Source organism: Agelaius phoeniceus, chromosome 17, assembly GCF_051311805.1.
Source record: "Agelaius phoeniceus isolate bAgePho1 chromosome 17, bAgePho1.hap1, whole genome shotgun sequence".
NCBI classification, from domain to species: Eukaryota; Metazoa; Chordata; class Aves; order Passeriformes; family Icteridae; genus Agelaius; species Agelaius phoeniceus.
The window spans coordinates 10,083,889-10,109,810 of NC_135281.1; the positions used below are offsets into that span (position 1 = coordinate 10,083,889).

At 47.3% G+C, this 25,922-nt stretch overlaps 1 protein-coding gene across 1 annotated transcript in view; it reads left to right on the forward strand.

The window, feature by feature from the left end:
- Positions 1–25,922, forward strand: part of LOC129127707 (peroxidasin homolog) — a 43,455-nt gene that overhangs the window by 8,041 nt on the left and 9,492 nt on the right. The window contains exons 2-15 of the mRNA XM_054644548.2: positions 511–582; positions 7,992–8,063; positions 8,305–8,376; positions 10,697–10,768; positions 12,274–12,345; positions 13,922–14,091; positions 16,143–16,260; positions 17,742–17,911; positions 18,373–18,645; positions 18,785–18,901; positions 21,568–21,726; positions 22,454–22,566; positions 23,811–23,967; positions 25,506–25,614. Coding sequence (XP_054500523.2) covers positions 511–582; positions 7,992–8,063; positions 8,305–8,376; positions 10,697–10,768; positions 12,274–12,345; positions 13,922–14,091; positions 16,143–16,260; positions 17,742–17,911; positions 18,373–18,645; positions 18,785–18,901; positions 21,568–21,726; positions 22,454–22,566; positions 23,811–23,967; positions 25,506–25,614 — 1,746 coding nt within the window. The remainder of the gene's footprint in view (positions 1–510; positions 583–7,991; positions 8,064–8,304; positions 8,377–10,696; positions 10,769–12,273; positions 12,346–13,921; positions 14,092–16,142; positions 16,261–17,741; positions 17,912–18,372; positions 18,646–18,784; positions 18,902–21,567; positions 21,727–22,453; positions 22,567–23,810; positions 23,968–25,505; positions 25,615–25,922) is intronic.

A 25,922-nucleotide genomic window follows, 5' to 3' on the forward strand; every position in this document is an offset into this window, starting at 1 on the left:
CAAGCTGATGTAGTTCCATGGGCAGCCCTTGAAATTTGCCAGAATCCCCTGGACTCTAGTAATTCTAATTGCAGTTGGCACAGATCTGAAATGCAGGCAGAGATAAGCTGTTGTAAGTCTTGGAGCATTGCAGAGCAAAATGGGAAATTCTTATTATATGAGGTTATTTGAGCAGATTTAACCATTGTAGGGCAGAGAGAGTTTTAGCAGGGAGCTAAATCATGGGTCCACACGGTGATGTGTGTTTCTCTATAAATCAGGATGAGATGAAAGAGTAATTGCATGTGAACTTGGGGTGTTTTGCTGCAGACTCTCTTCTGGTGCTTATGGGAATGATCCCTTGAGTCCTTTTAGTGTCTGGTTTTCTGTGGAATTAAAGAATTTTATCACTATAGGCTTGTCCCAGCTTTTGCCTGACTTTGCAGACAAGAGCAGACCCCAACAATTGTCCCCACTCCTTCTCCACTCCCTTCCCTGCTCTAATGACTTGTTTATATCCTCTGCTTTTAGAGACTTGCGCTTCAACCACATCAAGGAGATACAACCTGGAGTCTTCAGAAGACTGAAGAACCTCAACACACTGTAAGTTGCACTCCAAGGATATCCATTTATTACTTGTGTTAGCACTGTCCCCTAAAATGGCTTAAAGATGGCCTTGGGGTTTTATTTATTTCAGTCAAGTTGTGCATATCCAGCCAAAGCTTTAAAATTCCCTCTGTTCCACCTTGTGTCATGTTACCTTTTTAAAAAATGTGGGGTTTAATAACTTCAATTTTTGACAATTAACCTCTCTGCTTGAAAATAAAACATGATGAGCTCTAGCACTGACTGAAGATGTTTGGGCAGGTATGGCCTTAGAGAAGCCCATAAAAGAAGTTCTCATCTGGGGTCAAGACAGTGGAGGGGTGAATTAAAATCATCTTTCTCTCTATGGTCTCCTTTAACACATGAACCACATCAGTTGCTCTGTGTGAGTTCCACTGAGCACCCTTCAAATGCCATCTTTCCCTTTGCCCTAAAAGAAGTACCTACATCTGCCCTATCCAGGTAGGAATGGGGGTGGAAAGCTGCCAGTCCAGCCTTGTTTCACACTCACATCACTGCTGCACTAACCAGCTTCTCACTCTTCCCAAGGGAAATCCTGGGATTCTCTGCTCCTGCTGGCTGCTGCAGGCTGAGGGCTTGGAGACAGATCTGAGAGCATCTGCACCCCATAGCCAAGGAGCTGCAAACAGCCCAGCTCCCAAATCAGAACCAGAAGCTGTGTCAGCACTGCACTGTGCTGGATGCAGTCGGGATGTTGGGACTCAGATCTAATTACTCGAGCTGTGACATGGTGCTAACAGCCATGGGATTTCCAGGCCCAAGCTGAAATCCCTCAGTGAGGCAGAGCAGCTCCTTTGGGAACCTGACAGTTGTTCATACATCCATGATCCCAAATGGTAACAGAAATTCAGGTTGTTTTTTTTCTCTCTGGCCTTGAGTGACCCGAAGTCCCTGATCCTGTGAAGGTGGCAGACCTGGGCAATAAGGCATTCAGTCAACACTAAGCAGTTGTAGGAAAAGTGGGATTACAGCAGGACTTTATTATTGAGACCTGCTGAAGTCTTTCTCTTTGAAAAATCAGCATTTGCCAAAGATCCTTGCACTCTGTGTGTGGGGCTGAGTGGCCAAGCCATGAGTGCAGATGCTCTGAGTACCCCGGCTGTGGCCAGGACGGGTGCTCATCAAATGGACTGGTCAGAAACTTTACTGCCACTGATGCTGTACATCCAGAACAGCCCAGGTTAGTCTCTCACACAGCACTGTGTGATACTCAGTTGCCAAAAATAATAGGGAAGAAAGGATGCTTTGGATGGATTTCTGTCATTTGAGAGAGAGTCAGATACAGCGAGAAATGAGAGAACACTATCTAGAGAGATAATAGAGTCCAAATCTGTAGGGTTTTGCCTTATCACCAAGCTCTGCTGAGGCCTCTTGATCTCCAGCCCTGCTCTTCCACCCCTGGAGCTCTCCTGAGTGAGGAAACAGAGGGTTCCAGATGAGGTCATCTCAGTGTGCTGCAGGCAGATGTTTGGCAGCAGCTCCCAGGACCACCGGGCGAGTTTCAGCAGAGCCCTGGGGAAAAGGAGGATGCTGGCAGGGCTTCACTGGGACAGAGGCTCCACCCAACCTGCTGAGCTTTGTGAGGGTCTCAGTTCCTGCCCTGCCAGCTCCTTGGACTGGGCAGGTCTCTGAGCCCTGCAGGATTTTGCTTCTGTCTTCTGACTCCTCCACTCTGTGCAGAGTAGATACAGACAGGGCCTGAGTGAGGGGAAGGACCTGACTCTCTCTAACACCTGTTTCTGCTCCACGAATTTCTCCAGCTCTTTTTCCTTTCTGTCTCCACACTCTCCTGGACAGAGACCTCAAGGACTGCAAGTCCATGAACAGATATTAGAGGGAATAGTCAGGAATGCACCCCTGGCATCCCTGAGCTCATGATTTGGGATGCCAGAGCAGTAAGAACAGTCTGTTTCCACAGATGGTGGGCAGCCACTCCTGCTTTCCCTAAACAGTGTCCTATGGCCATTGTCAGAGCTGCAGTACTGGACCAGGTGAAACACTGCTCTAAAAAAATACTGCATTTTTATATTTGGATTCTGAAAATCAACCTGATTTGCCAAGGCAACCTTTCCATTTAGATAGCACTACTTATGCTTAGTTGTATTTCCTGGTCTGGCCAGCAGACTGGAGCACTCAGTTATTCTCACACTTGTGATAAACTCCCATGGCTGGAGAGTTTGATAACTGACTGAGAGAACATTGGACCTCACACTCCTGAAGGAAATTTCTCTCCAGGAACTTTGGTTTGTCCAATTCCCACATCAAAACTGACAAGAGCTGAAGAATTTGCTGGTGTTTCTTAGATGGTAAATTTTACCTGAGGACTTAGATAGCGTTTCAAGTGATAAAGAGAATAAATCCTTTAAAATCCCTGAGAGACTTCCTGGGAAAATTTGTCCAGAAAATTTGAAGGGAGAAGTTTGGAGGATAGAATAGCTCAGGTTCCACGTGCAGAGCTCTGAGCTTGCAGCTTTCTGCCATTGAATTTAAATAAATCTTCCATAAGCAAATGAATGTTTTTAAAAGAGCTTTTCCCACTAATGGCAGAGGAAGTGCAACAGATTCTGGTGAAGCTTCTGTTCTCCATCTCCTTTAGGGCAGGGTGGCTGTTCTGTGTCCAAGTTTGACAGTTTATAAACCACCCTGAAAAGGAAACCTTTGTAGCCTGTGTTGGATGCAGGGAAATGGGTTGAGGTCCTGACAGGAGAGGAGCCTGTGTGGATGTCCAGTGGGGCTGTTCAACAGCTCAGACCCTCCCTTCTGCTTTCCTCTGGTGTGGGAGATTTGATGAATCACAGAGCACTACTTCAGCACTAAAACCAGGAGCTTTGTGTGTGGAAGAGTCACAGTCACTGTTTGCTTCCAGCTGGCCACTCCTGGTGCAGCAGCACAGGTGATGAGAAGTTATCCTAAATCCTGCACCACTGGGAGCTTCCTGTGTGCAGGTGGAGAGGTTCTCTTGGGCTGAACATCTCAGAGAGTTGTAAGATTTCCTTGTCCTCTCCTACTGGCTCTGCCCTGTTCCCATCTGCGCTGATGGTGCTGGGTATTTTTAAACTCTTAATATTTCCCCTTGGTACAAAAAAAAAACAAAACTAAAATAGCAGGGAGAGTGAGGCAAAACCCCTCTTGTATGGCATGCCCAGCTCCCCCAGGTCCAGGAGAGCTGTTTTGCTGCAGTTTGCCATCACTTGCTGCATGGCTGAAGCCAACATTAGCTCAGAGCAGGTGCTGTGGGAGAGAGAGGAAATGCTGTGAGCCCATGGTGAGGCACAGCCTCTCCCTGCTTCCCAGTTTTTGCTCCTTTAGGTCATTTCTGGGTGGGGATGGATGATGAGAGCCCAGTGATTCCCAGGGAGTCACTGCTGCCCCTTTGGTTCCCTGCTGTTCAAAGGGTTGCTGCTCCCTGGGTCTCTCCAGCATCCCCCATAGAAATGTCCAAGCCAGGGACCAAAGTTTCTTTACATCCCCAGTGTGTATTTTGGTATTCCTGAGGCAAGAGCACCCTGGAGAACAGGGACTCTGTGGAGACCACATTGCTTGTGCCTCTGCCTGGCCCTTTGCCCTGTCACTGCTCACATCACGTTTCTCTTTCTGCTCAGGTGAGAGCAAAACACTTTGGGTGAGCCCTGCAGCTCTGCTTTAGGTGCTGCTGCTGCTGCTAAAGAGCCTCAGAGTGAACAGAGCAGCAATGTGGAGTTTCTGTCTTTTACTCTCTAGTAACTCCTGAGAGAATGTGTTCCTGCCAGCAAGGAGGGGATGTCAGAGCCTGCTTGGATCTCAGAATAAAAGTTCCTCCCTTAAATATGGGAAATAACTATTCCAGATCATTCTGTCAACAAGGGGGAATGTGTGGTTGAACATAAAACTCAATTTTTCTCCCCCTCTAAATACACTACGTGATGATTTCTATTAATGGTGTGAGGAAAAAAATAGCTGTTTTGTCACAATGACTGCAGCATGTGGATTGTCAAATGAAAGGAGGAAAGAGAACATGGTTTGAGCCTGAATTCTGTCCTGTCACATCATTTAATACATTCTTCAAAACAGAAAGCCACTCATTTAATGGAACTTAAGCCTGTGCCTGGAAACCTAGAGAGAGGGTGGGGAAGGAGAAAGGAGAGGCAGTCACACATAAAATCTAGAGGAAACTGAATGTAAAATGTTCTCTTGGTGAATCTGGGCCAGATCTCATGGTGCTTGTATATCTCAAACATCCCAGAAGAGTTTGGCAGGAATACAGCCTGTGTGATTGAGTTCTCCTACTCATGTGGAGTCCAGTTCATGGGGCACGAAGGGGAATGCCCCATCCTATTGCCAGGAAATGTGCTTCTGGTACTTTTAATTAAGCCTGCTTTGCTACAGGGTGTGGTTAAGATAATGAGAGAGATAATGATCTTCTCAGATCAATATTTATTTATTATTAATTTTTAATTTATTTATTATTTATTTATTCCCAGCAGATCTGGGTCCCAGCTTTCAGCCCTCTAAGGGCAGCAGGAATTGGGGCATTTTTGCTGTGGATGGCAGCTGGGACCAACAGCCAGGCCATGCCAGGGTTTGGCACACTGCTCTGCCTGGGTGAATTGCAGAGGAGTCAGGGAGCAGACAGCTGTGCAGGAGCCAGCCAAACTCTCTCCAGGAGCCAGCTGTGCTGCCTTGTCCGTGGATTTCTCTGAAAGCAGCATTTTGGAATAAGTGGGCTATTATGGGCTTCATCATTATCTCACTTTCCAGTGTTTTCCAGGACTTATCCTTCCATTACAATGGGGAATCCTGAGACAGGAAGCAGAGATGGCTTCTTCCATGCACTTTTTATTCTTAAATCAGGCAATGAGCAAGTTTTTAAGTGTCAGACGATGAGATAAGAGCCCTGTGTGCTGCTTGCCATCTGAACTTCCAGGATTCATCTTATTTGGCTGGCTCGGTGATTACACTCCCTTGAACTGTACAAAATAGCCAAGACAACAAAACAGACTGGGATAATGCTTTTAAATAGCCCCAAAACACAGCCAGACAGCATAATGGAATTTGAAATCCCAGTGGAGATCAGTCCTGGTCTGAACTCTGAGCATTAAAGATAACAACCAGCAAAGGGCTCCAGACTGTGCTGCTGCATGGGGCTGCTCAGGCTGTTGCTGTGACCCTGCTCACCTGGTCACTGCCACCTGTCCCCTGGGAGGCAAATGGCCAATGCCAGGTGTGTGCCAGGTGCTGGCATCCATGGCAATGAGGTCGGTGCTGGCAGCCCACTGTGTGCTCAGCATTGGGCCAGGGCTCAGATAACAGAGCAGGAGCTGCCTCGTGTGCTCTGGCCAGAGATGGAAGCTGATGGGGCAGGGAGGGAAGCAGGGCTGGTGCCTGGGTTGTCTTTGTCCTGCGAGCAAATAGACAAAAGCCCTCTCCCACACTGCCCTCAGGCATTCATTGCCAGCCCTTGGGTGTTCAGTCATCAAATAAACTTTTGGGTTGATGCTCAGGGACTGTGTTTCCACTCAGCATAGCCGGCAGTCAGAGCAGGATCGTGTGTTCCAAGGCCCTGACATCATTTCTGCATCCTTAGGAGTGAGCCCGGGCTGTCTGACCTCAGCTGTGTGTGAGCCATTGCTTCCAGCTGTGCAGGAGCTTTCCAGCCTTCTCTGCCTTCACCTGTGGCCAGCCCTGGGCTGTGCAGCCTGGCAGTGCCACCCACACCCCTGGTGTCAGGGCAGCTGATCCAGTGGGCAAAGCCAGGGCAATGAGGTTTTTCTCAACCCCTCATTGCCTGCCTTACAAAGTTGTTTGCTCTTGGGTTTCTCACATGCTTTTTCTGACCCTCAGTGTAATTCTCCACCTGAGAAAAAGCTGGTGGAAAGCTGCATCAGCTGCCTGGAGAGAACTTGTGAAGCTGCCGTCACATGTGTGTGTGTGCTTCTGACATCTTCTCTCTTCTGTCATCCTTGAGGGGTTTGATTTCACCTTAATCTTCTTTTCCCATAAGTTTTTTGCCATTTCTCCCCATCTCTTTGTCTTTTCTCTCCATCCTTTACCTGCACAAACTGGTTTTGGCCAGGAAAAGGCCTTGGCTTGTAATGACAGAGGCTTGGCTGCTCTTTTTTGTCCAGAAAAGCAGGGCAAAGATTGGGTTTTGCTGCAGGGAAAGTGCTGAACTGTCTTCTCACCTGCTGCCTGCTGGCAGATTGTTCCTGAGGAGCAGAGCTATGGCAAAAATCAGCTTGTAAAATGCACATCCAGTACATGTATTTAATGTGACCCAACATAGTAAGGTCTGGCTGCTTGCAGAGGGAATTGCTGTTTTTCCTACAACACCTGAAAAAGAAATCTTTGCAGCACAGAGTCACAGATTCCCTCTCTGCCCACAACTCCATTTAGGAATTTTAAAAATGAGTGGTGCCTGGTGAAATCCTTGCTCTGGGCTGTTCAGCACTAAAAACCCCCCCAGCTCTGAGCTTTGCCAGACCTGAACCTCAGTGGGAGCCACGGCGAGAGACCCACGGGAGGGCAGCCACAAGGAGCAGCTCAGCTTTGTGTGCTGGGGAGCTATTTATAAGTGATTTATTGTGTTTTCTCCGTGCTGGGCTTGGCAGGGGCTGTAGCAGAGCTCTGCAGGGCTCAGCTCTGTGGTGACAGTGCTGCACAGCGTGGCTCTTGCAGAGCTGGGCTGTTTCTGGTCGCTGGCAGCCATGGTCACTGCACACACAGCCATGGCAGCTGCACACACCAGTGTCACACAGCTCTCCAGTGCCACGTGGCCCAGAGGTTTTGGATTAAAATCTGGCACAAAGCTCCTGAGATCGAGAGAGGTTGTCTGTGAGCAGCCTCAGGAGTCAAAGTTGAATTTATTTCTTTCTCATTTTTGTGTATCAGTTACAAGGTGATTAGAGCAGAGCTATTAGCATTTTGTGGCTCCTGTAACTCCGCTGGAACTGGTGTTTCAAACTGCATTTGGACTTCTAAAAGCTGGCTCTGCACTCCCCTGCTCACTTGTTGAACACAACCAGGCACCTCCAACACCCACTGTGGTTGCACAAGAGTGACAGCAATGATTTAAAATCTTACTCCTCACTGCTTCTTTCTGCCTGTCTTCCATCCCCTCATCCCTTTTCTGGATGAAATTGTCACTTTGGGATGAAAACTGTGGCAAAAGGTAAGGAAAATACTTTGAACACTGCAGTACTGGAAGTACTTGGCCCCTCTGGGTGAGAAACCTTCTCACTGCCTTGGCTGGTGTGAGGACCCAAACTTTGACTTGCTAACCCCATTAAATCTTTAATTCTGTGACACCTGGGCTCAGAATTTTTCAGTGGGCATCCAAGAACAGAAATGCCACAAATCTCACACGTGCTGACTTCACCAGCTGTGTTTTACTTTCTTGATTTAAACAGGCTGCTGAACAATAACCAGATAAAACAAATCATGAGAAGATCCTTTGAAGATCTGGAGAACCTGAAATACCTGTGAGTTGGTGGCTCGGTAATTTTTGACCTCTTCAAAATCTAACAACCCACTTTTAATATTTGCCAGTCAAGGATGTACTGTGTGTGTTTGGAGTTGAGTGTCAGGGTATAAAACATTGCCCTTGAACCCAGGCAGCAAGTTCTGGTTTGGGTTGGGGGTCGTTGCTGTTTCCTGTGACTTTTTAGAGCACAACTGCTGATCAGTTCCCCTAATGCTGTTTCCGTTCTCTCCTTTTGAAAGCTACCTTTATAAAAATGAGATCCAGAGCATCCAGCAACATGCCTTCCACGGGCTGCATTCCCTGGAGCAGCTGTAAGTACAGATGAGCCTTGTTTGCATGCTGTGCTGCCAGGCTTGGGGAGCAGCAGGCACTTAGGGAGGGGTAAGATGAAGCTGCTGCTCTTTTCTCATCCACATTTGCCAGACCACACTGGGTTCATTTCAAAACAGCTGTTCTGGGTATTGGTTTTGATCAGTTAGTGCTGAGGTCTCTTCCTACTGGTGTTCCATGTGTTTTCTCCGGCACCCAAACCTCTGGAGCATAGGAAGAACCCAGCTGTGCCCCTGATGGCCTTTATTTCCAAGGACCTTGTGAGGGTCTGCAGGAGGGCTGGGAGCAGAAGGCTCTGCTGGGTTTGTGTCTGGGCATTCCTCGAGCAGAAAGTCAGATCTGGGCCTTTACTTAAATTGAGGGTGCTGGTTTAGTTTCTCTCTCATCCAAAGCTCTGCTGGGAATGAATGGATGCAGCACAAGCTGGGAGCTGGGGCTGCCAAGTATTCCTGGGAGCTACCAGGGTGGTGGTGCTCCCATGCTGCAAAGCATCTGGAAATTGCAGTGGGGGAAGATGAAGGATCCAAACAAACACAGTCATGACCTTCCCTCGAGCTGCGTGGCGCTCTGTGCTCAGTCTGGGCTGGAGGGAGCCTCGTGTGCTTTCCTGGCAGCTGGAGTCCATCACTCCAGCAGTCCCCATTTGCTCCCCTTCTGTCTAGGGCAAAGCTCTGCTGTTTTCATTTTTGACTCTTAGTGCACCGCTCTCGTGGTGAGATGGGCAGACTGAGATCTGGCTCTTCTGAAGTGCCTTCCTAAACTGGGACTGGATTTTTCTTACTTGGGACTGGTGGAGGGAGTGTGAGCCTGGATATTTGAATTACAGATATGTGAAATGGTTTGGCTTGGAAAGGATCTTAGAGCTCATTTTATCCCACCCCCTGCCATGGGCAGGGACACCTCCACTGTCCCACGTTGCTCCCAGCCCCATCCAACCCCTTGGACACATCCAGGGATGGGGCAGCCACAGCTTCTCTGGGCACCCTCCACCCTCACAGGGGACAATTCCTTCCTAATGATTTATTCTTCCTAGATAATTCAAATACAGGAATTGCTTGTATCATCGGAGAGCAGGGACCAAAGGTGAAACTGGTCTAATTCCTGAATTGTTCCCAGCTGCAGCATTTATAGGGCTGGAATGTGACCAAGGACTTTGCTGTAAAAGGAATAGGATCCAGCTTGTTCTCCAGGTTGACAGCACAAGAGGACAGAGCATAATTGGAAGTTTCAGGCAATCCTAACAATAGGTGTGCCACCAAGCTTGTGTACACTGTGGTTCGTCAGCCAACTCAGCAAGGATGCCTGGGAGAAAATTTAGGAAGCTGGAACTGGCTCTAAGCTGAGCTTAGAGAGCTGATGCTGCCCACAGGGATATTTCAGCAGTGAGTGTTCCAGACTTGATGTCACGAATAAAAGAAAAAAAACCAAAACCAACAAACCCACAAAACCAACAAACAACCCGCTGAAAGTCCCATCTGTTTTCAATCCCAGGCAGGCTTAACTCCAGAAGAAATAGCTTTGCTCAAATCCTACCCCGTTTTCCTGTCCCCACAAGCCAGCTTTTCAGGAAAAAGTATAACCCAAGTGATGGACAGGATCAGATGCTTTCCTCAAGGTCCAGAGCAATCTCAGCAGGCATCTGAGAGTGATTAGAGCACGTCCCTGTCCTCCCCACTGCGACCCTCCAGTGCAGAATCTGAGTCACCCTCTCTGATACTGGACCATTTATCATGAATCCTTCCATTACAAATCAGGCAGCCATGTGGAGGCTTAGGCAATTATTTCTCAATGCAGTCAGCTACAATAGCAGAATGAGTATTTGTAGATCTGTGGTTAATCTGTGTCTGCTGTGAAATTTATGCCTGTGTAAAATAAAGGAGAATAGTTTAGGCAATTTGGGGGCTGTAAAAAAATCCATCTAAAGATCAGGAATGTGTCAGTTGTGCTGGTGAATGTCACAGCTCATGGCAACAGGGAGGCTCAGGTACTGTGGTGAGTTGCTCTGCAGGCAGCACGTTTTTTCCTTGATGGCAAGGGGTGATCTGGGACAGGCAGGAGGTCCCCTTGGCCTCTGGACTGGCAGGTCACACTTTGGATTTTAGTGGAACTAAAAATATTAGTCTGTATTAGCAGAAGAGCCATGTTGGCTGCTGTGTTTGCATGTGGAAACTGGAGACACTAACATGGATTCTGGCTTCTCCACACCTGCCCTGAGTGGTGACCAGCTGGGGGGCACTGGTGGGCTGATCTGGGAAGATCTTCTGTCTCTTAAATTCAATCTGTGTGTGATTTCTGTCACAGGTACCTGCATTTCAACAACTTGGAAAGTCTGGAGCTGGAGACTTTTAGTGACCTGCCTAAACTTGAAAGGCTGTGAGTAAAGATGGGGAATTTATTGGGACTAAGAGGGTGAGGAGAAGGGGAAAAACCCCTTTATTTAGTGTAGCAGTTTTGCTAGCATGGAGTGTGATCTCCAAAATGCAAAAAGAAACTTTAAAGAAAGAGATTTTACATAATTGCTGAGGGGGAGGATGACTGAGGATGTGAAGGGAATTTCCCATTTTATGTTATGTTCAGGTTTCCATCTAAATAGGAGTAAATCTGCAGAAAGTCCTACAGCTGGTCAAGCCAAGTGAAATTTTACTCTGAGCATAAGGTCAGCAACGTTAGTCACTGTTGGGCAGAGTGAGCTAAAAAAAGGGGGTGGAAAAGGGATAAAGTCAGAAGAAAGTCTAACAAGAAAAACACACATCCTTCTTGAAAGCAGTAAGGAAATGGAGTCTCCTGCTCCCCAGGACTGCTTCTAGCAGTAATGGAGCCACCAGTACAACAGTCCATCTGTGGTTCCCACTCCATGGAGAAACCAGCAGACTCTTCTGGGCTCTGTGGAAATGTGCCTTATATCCATACATGCCAAAGAAATAAAACTGTGGGATCCCACACCCTTAGGAAAATTCAGACCTGGATCAGTGCATGGCTGATCTCAGTCACTGTATTGGATCCAACAAAAATTCTGGATTTAAATTTTAAAGGAAGGTTTTTCAGCCTCCAAGCTGGGCAACCAGGCTGGACTCTGCTGCACACGTGTGTGCAGACATTTGCACTCGACCTGTGCTGCTTTTGTGTTCTCTCCTGTTCCATCACCTACTAAAATTACTTAATCTCTTTTATCAATGGTCTCTCATGAGTTTTAGATGTAACCAACACAAGCAAATTCCCCCACCACTATGGGAATGGGGAGTTCATGGTCCCCTCTTGGTCCCCACTAAGTTTGTGCATTTTAGCGCAATCAGGGTTTCTCCCTAACAACTGGAGAGTTTTATGTGTGTGCTAAGATTTTGGAAGTGAGAATTTACCTCAGTTTTGTTCAGAGACAAGCCCAGTTTAGGTGGCTGTTGTCTGAATTAGATTTGCCCATGGATTTGGGCTACTAACTACATGGAGTCCAATGCAGGAGTTGTCTAACACCAATGGCTGCCCTTGTGGAATTGTCACATCATCTGCACAGGGCAAGGAAAAGATTCCTTCTAAACTGGAGCTGACCCAGGCCCAGAAAACAGAGGGTGGGTCCAGTCTGAGGGGATTTTGTGCCCTTTCTCCTCCCTGTGCAGAGAAACTGGAAGGATCCAGTTCCAACCTGTTCCATCCCATCCTGAGTCACGGTTTCCAGCCCACGCCCGCTCTCGCCTTTGGCATGTTACGTCACACCCACCAAGGGATGAAATCCCTCCAGCTCATGGAAACAAACATGGAATTCAAACACTGAGCTCCGTTTGGATGAGTGGCCTTTGCATTGAATCCGAGTTGTGACCTGGGGTGTTGTCATCCTCACAGTGCAAATACTGAATAATGTTCTGGCATGGCTTCTCCCACTGCAGATTCTTGCACAACAACAAGATTTCCAAGATTCATCCAGGGACATTCTCTCAACTGGAATCCCTCAAACGGCTGTAAGTAAAAAATATTGCCTGCAAAGAGATTGTTTGTCTTCAATCAGATGGGCAGGACCTGAGGAAGAATGTGCCTGGTTGGCAAAGCTTTTAGTTGTTGCACTTCTAAGGCCACTGCTTAGTTTATAAAACAGTTTTGATTGGACCTGAAAGCTTATTTAAGCAGTTAGAAGTTTCTTTATGCTAGTGTCTAATTATAATCAGCTTACAGCTTAATAATGCCGCAGGAATGAACGTTCCTGGAAAGTCTTCACAAGAGTTTGAACCCATAAAACATCCTTGAAAAATGTAGAAAGTCCAGGTCATGGATATGACCTTGAACATGTCTGTAGATCAGTATCTAACATGGTTAGAAAAATCATAGTCATAAAAGAAAAGGCTTGTTTTCTAGATTGAAATTAGTCAGAGGAGTGCCAAGGGGCATGATTCCCATTCCATGCAGGAATTCCCCAGAGTGCCATTCCCACATAACCTGTCTGTCTCTTCAGCTTACTTCTTTCTTGCTTTGGTTTTATGATCTCTGGAAATAAGTTCTATGATGTGTTTGGGAGGAAAAAAAATTCAAAAGGTAAAGAATTTTGGTGTTCTGCCATGATTTTCAAGTACAATAAAGTAATGTATTTCTCACTGCTGCCCTCAGTGATTTCTGCAAGCAGGTAAAATGCTTCACTTCTCTTTAACAGGGAATATCTTGTGAAATGCTGTCTGTATGTGCCAGAGAAAAAGATGGGATGTCTATAAAATACTTGGTCATGGCCCTATGTGAAATCTCACATTCTCAAATACGTGACCCTGAAAGTGTTAGATTTTTCTTCCTTTTTTTGTTTGTTTGTTTGTTTGTTTAGGGTTTTTTTGTATTTTGTTTTTGGATGGCTGTCCTGGTTTTGAAAACCATGACAATGGCTCAGACCCATCGACTGTAAAACTGTCAGTGGGGAAGGAGGAACAAACTAATCCCCCTGTAGTCCTCATTTATCCTCACGGATAGCACTGCTTGTAGGAATGAGGTCAGTGCAGGGAAGAGGCTGGGGGCACTGGGAGGTCATTTGAGCTCCATTTGCTCTGGTTCAGGCTTGTGTTGCAGTAATAAAAGTTCTTCCAGTTGTGCAGAAATGCTGCAACCCCTCACAGCTGGTTTCAGGAAGGGTCTGATCCCATCCACACATAAATAAATGGTGGTGGGGGGGGGGGGGGTGGTGTTGGAGATAAAAGAGAAAAGCTGTAACAGAGGCAGTTAGGCAGTTCTTACAGAATTCAGTAAAGGTTGAAATCTCCATCCCAGGGTAAAACCCCAACATTTCAGTGTCTCAAGTAGTCCAAAACTGCATAATCCGGTTTAACTAAATAATTTCTATTTGAAACTGGAATAGTTTCTAGTAGTTTTCTAATTAAATCTTTCTAATTGGTCAAGCATCCTAACTTACCATTGTGGCAATGAAATATCTCGGATTTTCACTTGGGATGTAACCAAATACAGGGCAAACCACCTAGGTGACCCTGGAGAGCTGCGTCCCCTGGAGAGGGAGGCAGCCCAGCAGCTGCAGCCTGGGCTCTCAGACGCCTTTTGCTGTTGCAGGAGGCTGGACTCCAACTCTCTGGTGTGTGACTGTGAGCTGCTGTGGCTGGCAGAGCTGCTGAAGCAGCACGCAGAGCAGGGCAGCATCCAGAGCGCCGCCACCTGCGAGGCTCCGCGGGGCCTGCACGGCCGCTCCATCGCCACCCTGACCGCGCAGGAGCTCAACTGTGGTGAGCCAGCTCACACCCTCCACTGTGATCCCTGCAGCTGCCCTGTGGGCTGGAAACTGCTCCCTCCTGCCCTTTTCCTCCCTCTTCCCTCTGCCGGCATCCTGGTTTCTCCCTCCTTCGCTGCTGGAATGGGAAAATCCCAGTGGGGCTGCAGGAGGAAGCTGATATTGCCAGGGGTGTTGGAGGCAGCTCTGTTTTGGCTGGTGGGTGTTGTCTTGGCTTTTTGCACAGAGTAGGGCTGGTAAAGGATCTGCTGCCCAGTGGCTAAACCAGGAAATACCCCACATTAGGCTGAACTGAAGGGGAACACTGGGAGAGCTGCAGTGGCAGGGAGCACAACTGGAAACCTGAGGGAGAGCATTGTAGATATGGAGCTGAATGCTGTGTTTGACTGTGATGTAACTGATGGATTTTGTTAGGCTGTTATTCTTTAAACTTAGAGTTTTAAATTGTGTTTTTTTCTGAAAAAATCTTAAAATTAGTTATTTCATATAGAAATCTCTGATTTTTAAGTGGAGGTAAGACAAAACTCTGATTTTTAAGTGGAGGTTGGCACAAACATTGGCTGTAGTTCCATGGTGCTTTGCTGCTGGTAGAGTCAGTTTGAGAAATTCCCACCCACGTGGGCTGGCTGTTAGCATCCCCCCTGGATATGCCAGTCCAGCTGTGCACGGCCCTGCTGTGAGCCAAATGTGTGAGCTCAGCTGGATTTTGACGAGCTCTCCATTCAATTCAGCTTTTCTCTTATGATTTCATTATTTTAAAAAAATAAAAATTTACCATTTCGCAGATTAATTTAGGGCACAGCCATGCAAAGAGTTGAGTTGGCACAAACAGGCCCGTGACCTCAAGGGAGGGGGGATAGGAAGGGCCTAGGCAAAGCAGCTGGGGACACATGGAGTGGCTGTGCCACACAGCACGCTGGCCCCAGCACACTCCCCGTGCCACAGTACAGCTGTTAGTGCAAATTTGTTCTGGTTTAGGCATGGAAACACAGTGGGGTGTCTGTCAAATTACCAGAGCACCTGGTGGGAAGATTTTGCTGGCATTTGGCTTTCACCCTGGTGGTGTGCCAGCTGGGAAGACAAATGATACAGAGCTCAGCACAGAGCTCTACCCATGCAGGTGGCTGATATTTGAGTCAGTCTGAAAGCTGCTGGTACCATTAACCCATGGCTTTGAGCAGCTGTGAGCTACAGGGGCAAATCTGCCCTGGGTCAGTGTTTTGTACTGTGGGGCTGAGCTGGGTTTTGCCTGAGCTGGGTTTGGGCTGTGCTGGGTTTGCCTTTAGGGATTTTTTCTGAGCCATTAATTTGTGGTCTGAGGAGTGAGGACACTGACCTTCCATTGGAGGAGGTGGCAGGTTCTCAATTTTAGGAATAATCCAGCTGGTTTTACTGGATCACTGATGAGCATGCAGATTGTGAAATGGGTAAGCTTTTTGAATCAAGCTCAAGCACTCCAGGGCTTGTCCATAAATTCCTCCCTGTTTTAGCACATCCTTTCAATGTTTAACTTGCTTGGTGCTTGAGTACATTCAGAGTGAAGAGCACAGTGAAAGGCTTGGCTGGACAGGGACAGGATGATGAATTAGGGCCATAATGAATGAAATCCTGTTGGGAAGGAAGTGGTGTGGCTTGCAGGGAGCTGGCTCCGTGCTCAGGTGGAGCAGAAAGCTCCAGGCTGCCAAGGGCAGAGAAACAACCCAAGTGAGGATGCTACTGACTTTGCTTCTTTGGGGGAGACAGGGACCAGCTCTGTAATGATCCCCTGCACAGTCAGGACTGTGGGAACTCATCCACTGCCCAGCTACTGGGAATAGGAACAGCCATAATTCCCCAGGGCCTTTACAGGTGAATGATGCTATTCCTTCATGATATTTGCAGGTGTTAGTGAGTTTTGGGGTGGCTCTGAGTGGATGCTGCTGTGCCTGGGGCTGTACCTGTTTCTTGGGGCATTGCAGGATGGCTGTTGTGTGCCCCACCACACCCCAGCTGGGCTTAATTTTTGTGCTGCTTTGCACTGGGTTTTGTTCAAATGGTGTTTTGCAGAGAGGCCTCGAATAACCTCAGAGCCCCAGGACGTGGATGTGCTCCTGGGAAACACAGTTTATTTCACCTGCAGGGCAGAAGGAAACCCAAAGCCTGCCATCATCTGGCTGCACAATAAGTAAGTCACATGCAAGGAGCCCTGGGGTGGCAAAGGTTTTCAAGCACTGAGCTCTTCAGTGCCTGCCTGTAATTACAAAAGTTGTTTCACACAACGTTAAAAAAAAAGAAGTATAAAGAAATGGTTATTTCATGGGTTATATTTACCTTCCTTTTAACAGCATTCTCTGGTGACCATGTAATCCAAGTGGTGTTTTCATCTGCATTTGAAATATTTCATCTGTGTTTGTAATGGATTCCAAGAGCTTATAACTTTCCTATAAACACACTCTGCAGGCTAAAAGCAGTTGTCTTTTGATCAGGAAAAAAATAAAATTAGAGTTTCATGTTGCTCTCAGCCACCATGCTTGCCATTTGTTAACTGCTGAAATGCTTCTCACTAAAGGCTGATTGTGCTAGGTATGAGGTTTCTTTCCAAAAGGAAAAATTGCTGTGCTCCACTGAAGGACAGAATTTGCAAATTCGTGTATAGGTTATGTGCTAGATGCCAGAGTGTTCTGGGAAATGCTGCACAATAAAATATTCTGTGCCCACTGTGGAAGTGAAGCTGCCTTGCTGCTTTATGAGCTTCTTGGCTGGTGAAGCCTGAGCAGGGCTTGGTTATTAATAAAAAATGATCAATGTGTGCTTCTTCAGCAAACCCCCCACCAGGCAGAGTTTCAGCCCAGAGCAAAAGTTTATGGCTGAGTTAAGTCCCTTTGGAAGGAAGGTTTTGTTAGGGAAATGCTGGCAGGCTCCCAAAGACAGCATTGTAAGAAGGATAATGATAATAAATGCTCAACAAACGAGATATGGCTGGAGAGAGGAGACACCAGGGGAATTAAATAAATGCCCAGCAAGCAGATTAGATTGCATGGTGGGTTCAGCCTTTGTCCTAGGGGGAGAGAGGTCCCTTCTTCCCTTTCCATCATCTGCAGCCATCCAAGATTCCTTCGCACTGGGACCTTCTGCCACGGGCTGGGATCCAGGAGCCACAGGTCACTGCAGAGAAAAGGAAGATGTTTCACAGCTCTCGGGCTGGGTTGGAGTCCAAGCTGTGTTGGGGTCCCATGGTGACTTCTCAGAGCTTTTTGCTCCTCTCAGGCCTTTGAGTCTGGAGTTTGAATAGCAATGGCTGCACACAAGAACAATATTAATTCATTGTTAAATTTGCACTTAGTGAGAAAGAGGAACAGGCATTCCGGGCCAGGACGCCCTGACAATAGCAGTGACACGGGAACAGAGTGCTCTCCTGATGGGCTGTAAATGTCCTGTGTAGTCAGTGGGGAGAGAAAAAACAACTCACCCAGGGAGCAAATCAGAGCTGGAGCTGCACTTCAGAGCTGTGAGTCAGAACTCTTGCTGGAAATTTCATGAAGTCTCAGAATAGCTCCAGAAACGCCAACTTACTACAATGCAAAGCCCCCAAATCCCCCCGGGGTGGGGGGGGACCACCAGTCTTTATTCCTTTCAGATTTTGCTCGTTTGTGGCTGTTTTTTCAGTAATAAGATTGACATGAAAGATGACAACCGCCTGAACCTGTTGCAAGATGGTACCTTGATGATCCAGAACACCAAGGAGTCGGACAAAGGCGTCTACCAGTGCATGGCCAAGAACATTGCTGGGGAGGTCAAGACACAGGAGGTCGTGCTGCGCTATTTTGGCACCCCGTGTAATTGAGCTTTCTGCACCCCTTTACAGCCTGGGGGGCTGGAGATGGGAATGGAGCTAAATCAGAGTCAGTCCCAGCTTTGTATACGCCAAGGTGTTGTTGGTGTGCTGGGGGAGAGAGGAGGCAGGCAAGTGAGGCCTGAGCTTCAGGGGTTCCCACTGGAGTGGGAAAAGGGAAACTGAGGGATTGAAGGTAATTGGGACTGGGGAGGGAGTTTGAAGTCTGGGATGAATTCTGAATTCTTCCCCAGGGTGAAGGGAACATGGGTGTGGGGATGCTCCAGGACTGGGTGAGTGGGTGTGAGGAGGTGTAGGAAGATGGTGGGGCATTGCTCACAGTGAAGGTTTGGATGTCAGGGTAGAACCAGGGTGGGCTGCTGCGTTGCAGAGGAGTCCAAGCAACTTCTGCCCATCAGTGAGCAGGCAGCAGAGCTGGCTCCTAAAGCTCTCCTTTCCTTCCAGCCAAGCCCACTTTTGTGATCCAGCCACAGAACACTGAAGTGCTGGTTGGGGAAAGTGTCACCCTGGAGTGTGGGGTCTCTGGGCACCCCCAGCCCCGCATCAGCTGGACCCTTGGCACGGGCTCTCCTCTGCCGCAGGATTCCCGTTTCACCATCACCAGCTCCGGAGGACTCTTCATCCAGAACGTCACCTTCTCGGAGCAGGGGCAGTACAACTGCAATGCCAGCAACTCTGAGGGATCCATCCAGGCCACAGCAAGGATCATAGTGCAAGGTCAGGGCTTGGGAGGGTTCCGGGACATTTCTGGGACACAGTGTTTGGTCAGTGGGGAGTGTTTGAGTCTTGTGGCTGGTTCTGCTCCCATGAACTCCCTGAGTGTTTCCTGCTGCTCAGTCATTGCTTTCCCTTCCAGATTCTCCCAGGTTTCTCGTCATTCCCACGGATCAGACAGTAACTGAGGGACAAAGCGTGGATTTCCCCTGCTCTGCTGAGGGTCACCCTCCCCCAGTGATTACCTGGACAAGGGCAGGTACTGCCTCACTTGACTTGTGGCTTCTCTCTCCCATGCCATCATCCACAGGGTGTGGGTGGGAACAGCTGAGCTGCTGGTCCAGGGTGGTGGCACAGCACAAATTGTGACCAGCACAGACCCAGTCCCACAAGGAGGTGTGTTGTAGATCACCAAGGATGGTGTTAAGCACTGGGGAAGGAGCATCTTGGGTCTCTGTCACAAGGAAGGAGTGTGATGGTTTTCATCAGCATGAAACCCATGGAAAGCATTACACTTCTTCCTGCAGTGGCTTCCCACCTCCTCTGAAAAGGCAAGATCTGGACACTCCAAATCAGTGGATATCAATCACAGAATTGTTTGAGTGGGAAAAGACCTCTAAGATCATGAATTCCAGCCTTTAACCCAACACTGCCATGTTCACCACTAAACCACGTCCCTAAATGCCAAATCTACACTTTTTTTTTAACACTTCTGGGGATGATGATTCCACCCCTTCCTTTTGCAGTACCACCATGTGCCAGCTCTGTGTCATTGTCCCTGATTTGCTGCCCCTGTGGTGCACGTTGCAGAAGGGCACCATTCACTGGCACACCTCAGAGTTTTCTCATAGCTTAGGAAAAAAGATTTTGGGACAACAGGTGGTGGTGAACTTTTAAAGTCTCAAATAATTGTTAATGCTGGCTCCACTGAACTGATCTCATCCAACACTTTCTGGGACAGAAGCCAATAATGCTTGGCCCAGAGGTCCTCCAACTTTTCCTTATGCTTCACAAGCCATAATTAATGGTTTAGGGCTGTGGAGATTTTGTGGGTATTGTGTTCCAGCTTCCACAGCAATGGCCCTGATGCGGAGTTAAGAAGGACCAGCTGAAATTCTGCTCTGCCAGCATGTTCTCCATCTCCTTTAACCTGTTTTCCTCCACTTCCCAGAAAATATATCTTAGGCACATGGAAAGGAGCACAGTGACAAGAAGTGAGGTTCATAACTGCTTTGTAACCAGGTCTGTACTCAGCACTCCATAAATAAAAAACCCAATGAAGCTTTACAGTGCTTTCACATGCTGAAAGCAAGGCAAGAGGAAGGGAGCATTGAGATGAGCATTGTTCGTCTCAAAGCCACTTTTGAGAGCATATTGGGATAAATAAGTAGAGGATGAATAAATGGAGGAAAATGGAGTATACATAAAAAAGTTGCTAGCCTGACACATTTTGATAATTTTATTTGGGTTTGTTAAAGCTGTTTAGTTTTTAGCTTTTCTCCTGAAATACAGAAAATATTGAAACAACTGTTTCCAGACCAAAAAATCAGACCAAAAAATTTAGAAAGACAATGCCAAATGTTCCCATTTATTTGATGAAACAGAGAGTTTGGATAATTGAAGAGTGATTTGCTATCCATCAAGCGTCAAAAAAATCTGCAGGTTGCTCTAAGAAAATACTTAGGAGGAAAGAAAAAGGGTTCCAGCTCTTCCCAGCTGATCAGACAAGACAATTCAGTGTGTAAAGGTGGTATTTCAGGGCAATTCATGCTGGGAAGGAAATAAAATATGTGACTATCACACAGACCCCTACAGTGATGGTTATGCCTTCAAAATCTAGAAACAACACAAAACACTTTTGTGACAATATTAATATAGGAAGTAATATAAAAGCAGGTCTTTAACTGGAGGCATCCAGGTGCAAATATGGCAAATCGCATGCTGAGAATGTGCTGAAAATGCACACGTGTCAAAGAACATGTGACATAGGGCAAGTACAGTTTTATAACTTCAGCAAATTCTCATCATTGACAAGAATCCCCAGTTGGAAACACAGGTAATGAAGTCATTCCCCCTCTTGGTTCAACCCTTTCTGAAACTCTTTGCTCATTGTTCATGTCTAATACACAAGGAAGTGTCTTGGGAAGGTGTCTTGCCCTTGATTCCCCTAAGAAGCAAGATCAGAACCGGCTCTCAGGAATTTGTTTGTCTGACAGGAAAAGCACTAGCATTAGGAAACTTTATAACAATCCAACAAGAGCCTCCAGAGCCACGGATAGATATGAAGAACACACCAAAGCAAAGCTCATTTTGGCATTGATGGGATGAGGGAATTAACGAGCTGCTTGATCCTCCAGGCGGGCCCTTGCCAAGCGACCGGCGGCACAGCGTGCTGGCCACGGGCACGCTGCGCATGGAGCGGGTGGCCCTGCACGGCCACGGGCAGTACGAGTGCCACGCCACCAGCGCCATCGGCGGCACGAGCACCCCCGTGCAGCGATGAAGTCATTCCCCCTCTTGGTTCAACCCCTTGTGAAGCCTCCGTCCCTGCTAGTTGTTCATGTCTTATACACGAGGTGTCTTGGGAAGGTGTCTTGGGAAGGTGTCTTGGGAAGGTGTCTTGGGAAAGTGTCTTGGAAAGGTGTCTTGGGAAAGTGTCTTGGGAAGGTGTCTTGGGAAGGTGTCTTGGGAAAGTGTCTTGGGAAGGTGTCTTGGGAAAGTGTCTTGTCCTTGATTCCCATAAGAAGCAAGATCAGAACCAGCCGTCAGGAATTTGTCTGACAGGAAAAGCGTTGGCGTTAGGAAACTTTATAACTATCCAACAACCGCTTCCAGAGCCACGGATAGCTACAAAGAGCACACCAAAGCAAAAATTGTCCTGGCATCAGTGGGATGAGGGAATTAACGAGCTGCTTGATCCTCCAGGCGGGCCCTTGCCGAGCGACCGGCGGCACAGCGTGCTGGCCACGGGCACGCTGCGCGTGGGGCGGGTGGCCCTGCACGACCACGGGCAGTACGAGTGCCACGCCATCAGCGCCATCGGCGGCACGAGCGTCCCCGTGCAGCTCTCTGTGACCCCGCGAGGTGAGCTGGGCTGGCAGAGCTGGGACATTGCTTTTGTGGCAAATTGTTGGAACCCTGGATGCTGAGAATGTTAAGCTTTCCGTGCTGAAAGGCGCAGACCCGCAAGGGAAGACCGCATTTGACTTACTGTCACTGTGATATTTTATGAAAAATCCCTTCACCAGGATTTCTTCTCCTGGCAAGAGGAGAAGCCTCAGCTTCTCCATGTTTTGCTCCTCTGGAATGTGATTTGGAGAATTGTTTACCCAGCATGTGGATTGTTTTTAATTAATGGCCAATCACAGCCAGCTGTGTCAGACTTGCTGAGTGTGCCATGGGTTTTTATCATCATTCTTTTCTACCTTTCTGATGCATCCTTTCTCTTTCTTTAGTATAGTTTTTTTAGTATACCTTATAATGATATGATGTAATATAATATAATATAATATAATACATCAGCTTCTGAGAATCTGGAGTCAATTCTCATCTCTCACCTCATCCTGGGGACCCTCCCAACACCTCAACAACCTGAGGCTGTGGAGAAGGCTTCCAAAATTGGTTGATAGCACTGGGATTATGGGTGTGTAGTTGGTTAGAAGGGTGTAATATTACAAGGTGGAGAACTTAGAGTTTGGGGTTTTAGAATATAGAAAAAAATATGAAGCAAGATGGAGATTTTAGGGCAGAGGTAGGTTGTTCTTCTTCACCTACTTCCTTCTTTTTCACATTTTTTCCCTGTGTTGCACAGTGATCCCAGTGTTCCTCCATCCCCCCCAAGACCTGGTGGCAGAGACAGGCCAGGACGTTTCCATTTCCTGCACTGCCCAGGGAGACCCAAGGCCCACCATCACCTGGGTCAAGGTATGTGGGGATTTCACATCACTGGGGAGAGAGACAGCTCCTCTAGGGGAGAATGAAACAACTCTCTCCTTCAATACCTCTCCCAGTTTCATTAGTTTTGCAATACATGTGGATAAGGACCAACATTTCCACTGATTTGGGGTTTTTAAGAGAGCATTGCAGTTTCTCAGGCTAAAAGCCTTGCAGCAAGCATTCTCCTTTTCTTCCTTCCAAAAGAGTTACTTGAAGCCAGTGACGTTCCAGGATGATACAAAAACTTGATTGACCATCCCTGGAAGAAAAAAAAAAGCAACCCTGAAAATAGATTTTTTTCTAAGTAGTTTGTCCTTGTATCCAGAATTTCTGCTGATGGTACTGGATGATGCTTGTTGGCTCCAGCTGGGGATCATGGGGCAAAGTTGTGATCCCTCAAAATCACACAACAGCCTGGCTGCTCTTTCCAAAATTCATTAGCTTCAGTTCTTCTGACCTTTTTTCCTGCTATGCTGTAGTACAACACTTGGGACCTTCCTTGTTACCTGCCCTGCCTTTGAGCACAGTCAGGCACAGAAAATGCTTGAGCGACACTTCCTCCACAAAAGTCTGGTGGGAGGTGAACCAGCTTTCCTTCTTTGCAGCTTTCTGTGGGCTCAACCAGCAGTGGGAGCAGAAGAAAAGGGCCTGAGAGGGCAGCAGAGCAAGTTTAGGTTGTGACAGGGCAGCAGAAAGATGTTAAGAAGCAGGAAGATAAAAAAGTAAAACCTAAAGTCACGTCTGTCACCAGCCAGGCTGAGAGAATGGGTTTGAGTGATGCTGTCAGAGCCAGAAAAAATAAAAGATTTGCAGGTCAAGGCCAGTAAAAATCCATCAGTTTCAGGTTGTCCTAAATCCGAAAATATTTCAACTTAATTCTGTGCTATGAAACTTCTGTGGGGGCATCAGGGCCTGGGACTTGTTCCAGCCAGCCTGTCTGTGTGGGGTGTCTGTGTGGGGTGTCCTGTGGGGTGTCCTGTGGGGTGTCCTGTGGGGATGACCTGAGCTGGGCCAGGGGAAGGAGCTGAGCAGGGACCTCCTCACTGTGGGTGCCATCAGGAACAGGTGTCTTTGGCCTTGTCTCTGGTTTCTCTGGAAGAGCAATGCTAACATCTGGTGGCCACATTTGCTCATCACATCCATCCCTGGGTTTGCTGAGCAGGCTGGAGGCTGGGCTGGTGGGAAGCTTTCCGTGCTCTGACACAGCTTCTTGTCTTTTGATGGTGCAACAGGAGGGCATCCAGATCACAGAGAGTGGCAAGTTCCACATCAGCCAGGATGGGACCCTCTCCATTCAGGACCTGGGTGTGGCTGACCAGGGCAGATACGAGTGCATAGCAAGGAACCCCTTTGGCTTCACCTCGAGTGCCATGCAGCTCACCATCACCGGTACTGTATCTCCCCCTGAGCCTTCTCTGGCTCCCATGCAAGGACCTGCTGTGCTCTGTCGGCAGCTACACTTTGAGCAGATAATTATGTAAGAAATGATTTCTTCAGCTTCTTTGCAGACAGGTCCTTTTGGATTGGAGTCACCTCGTTGGGAAAGCCCACGCATCTCTCCCAGCTGCCCCTCGCTGTTTGCTCAGCTGAGCTGCAGTTGCTCCCTGCAAAGCCAAAGGTGTTGTTTTAAACCTCCTCCTGCAAGCCCAGCTGTCAGTGTCCATGTAGTTATTGCCTCTGCTGGGAGGGAGAAACTTATTAAAATGTGCCAATGTGCTCACAAATCATCATCTGACCAAAACCTTGCATGCCAGGGAAGGGAGGAGCAGAACAACATTGTCACTGCAAATGCAGGGGTTTAAATGTCTGCTCAGCCATAGAATCATAGACTCACAGAATCACTGAGGCTGGAAAAGACCTTCAGGATCATCAAGTGCAGCCTTAGACCGTGCACCACTCTTGGGAATGGGAACTAGGTCTGGTTTTCAATCTCCTGCTCTGTGCGTTAGGGAAGCTGTAATGAACCAGGAGTAGCTCTCCTCTGCTGGTCAAACCAGAGGTCAGAGGGGAAATTGTACCTCTTAGAGGGTAAGAAAACTGGCAAAGGAGAAAAGAAATCAAAGGCAAGCAAAAAAGTTTAAAACATAAGAAAGAGCTGTTCCAGCAATAGCCACTTAGTCGCTTAGTAGATGAATTAAGTAACATTTTCCATAAAGGGGCTGTAAGCAAGGAGCTGAAAATGGTCAGAAGTGTGTTTGTTGTTTGAAATAATTCCTGAGATAATTTCTGTGGTTTATTCTTGATTGGTGCCTCGTTCACCAGCTGGCTCTAGCATACACCAGTAGCCAACTGGGAACTGGTTTGTTCAGCTGTGACAAAGGCCCTGGCTCAAAAATGCATGCTGTAGTAATTTTAAAGAAGTGATGTCTTTACTTCTGAAGGTATTCCAACAACAACTTTGGTATTTTTATCTAAAATGATGTAGAAAATGTGTTAACACTAAGTTTGAACTATTATTATAATAAATATCTATTAAATACTACAAATAATTAATAAGTAAAGTCTTCCACAAACAGAAAATTAATACATGAGCAATATATTTAAATTAATTTCATTAATTTGGCAAGTACCTTTGTGGGAAACAAATATATTCTTTTGGATTAACCCACTGTGATTTTTACATTTTCTTTTTGCAGTTTAACCACTAACCAAAACAGGCCTTTTTTTTGCAAAGCTGTACAGGAGAAAACCCTGAATGTGTGCCTACAGACATCACCTGAAAAAGTCACCTCCTTTTTCAGGCAGTTCACATTCTTCAGAATAAACAAAATCAATCCATGGTGTTTATATTACAAACAGAAACGCTGTTTGTTCGGCAGCAAGGTCACTGGAGCTGGTGCTGCTGCACAGATTTTCCTGAGCTGGGGGGGCCCATTAATATCGAAGCAAATTGAGGGCGTTTTGTTGTTTCTCTGTGCTTTGGGCAGCCACGGACGTGGGGAGGAGCGGGGACACGTTTGTGGCCACGTCGCTGCGCGAGGCCATCAGCAGCGTGGACCACGCCATCAACTCCACACGAACCGAGCTCTTCAGCAAGTAAGTGTGGGAAGGGCCTGGAGCTGGGGCCTGAGGCAGAAAAGTGATAAAAACCCACAAGAAATGAAGCTTTCTCCAAGCTCGTTTTAGCACTGGCAGCCCACAAAGCAAAGATACAGGATTTTTTTGATTTTTTTTGGAGGTTGAGCCGGCACCATGTAGGATGTGATAGAGCTTCCCAACAGATTTGGGATTCTGGAAAAGTGAGATACATGAGCATCATCTCTTATGTCACTTCTATCTGCATTTTGTCAGCTGGAGCTGGTTGTGCAGATAGTGAATAAAAAGGAAAATAATCAAAGTAGTCA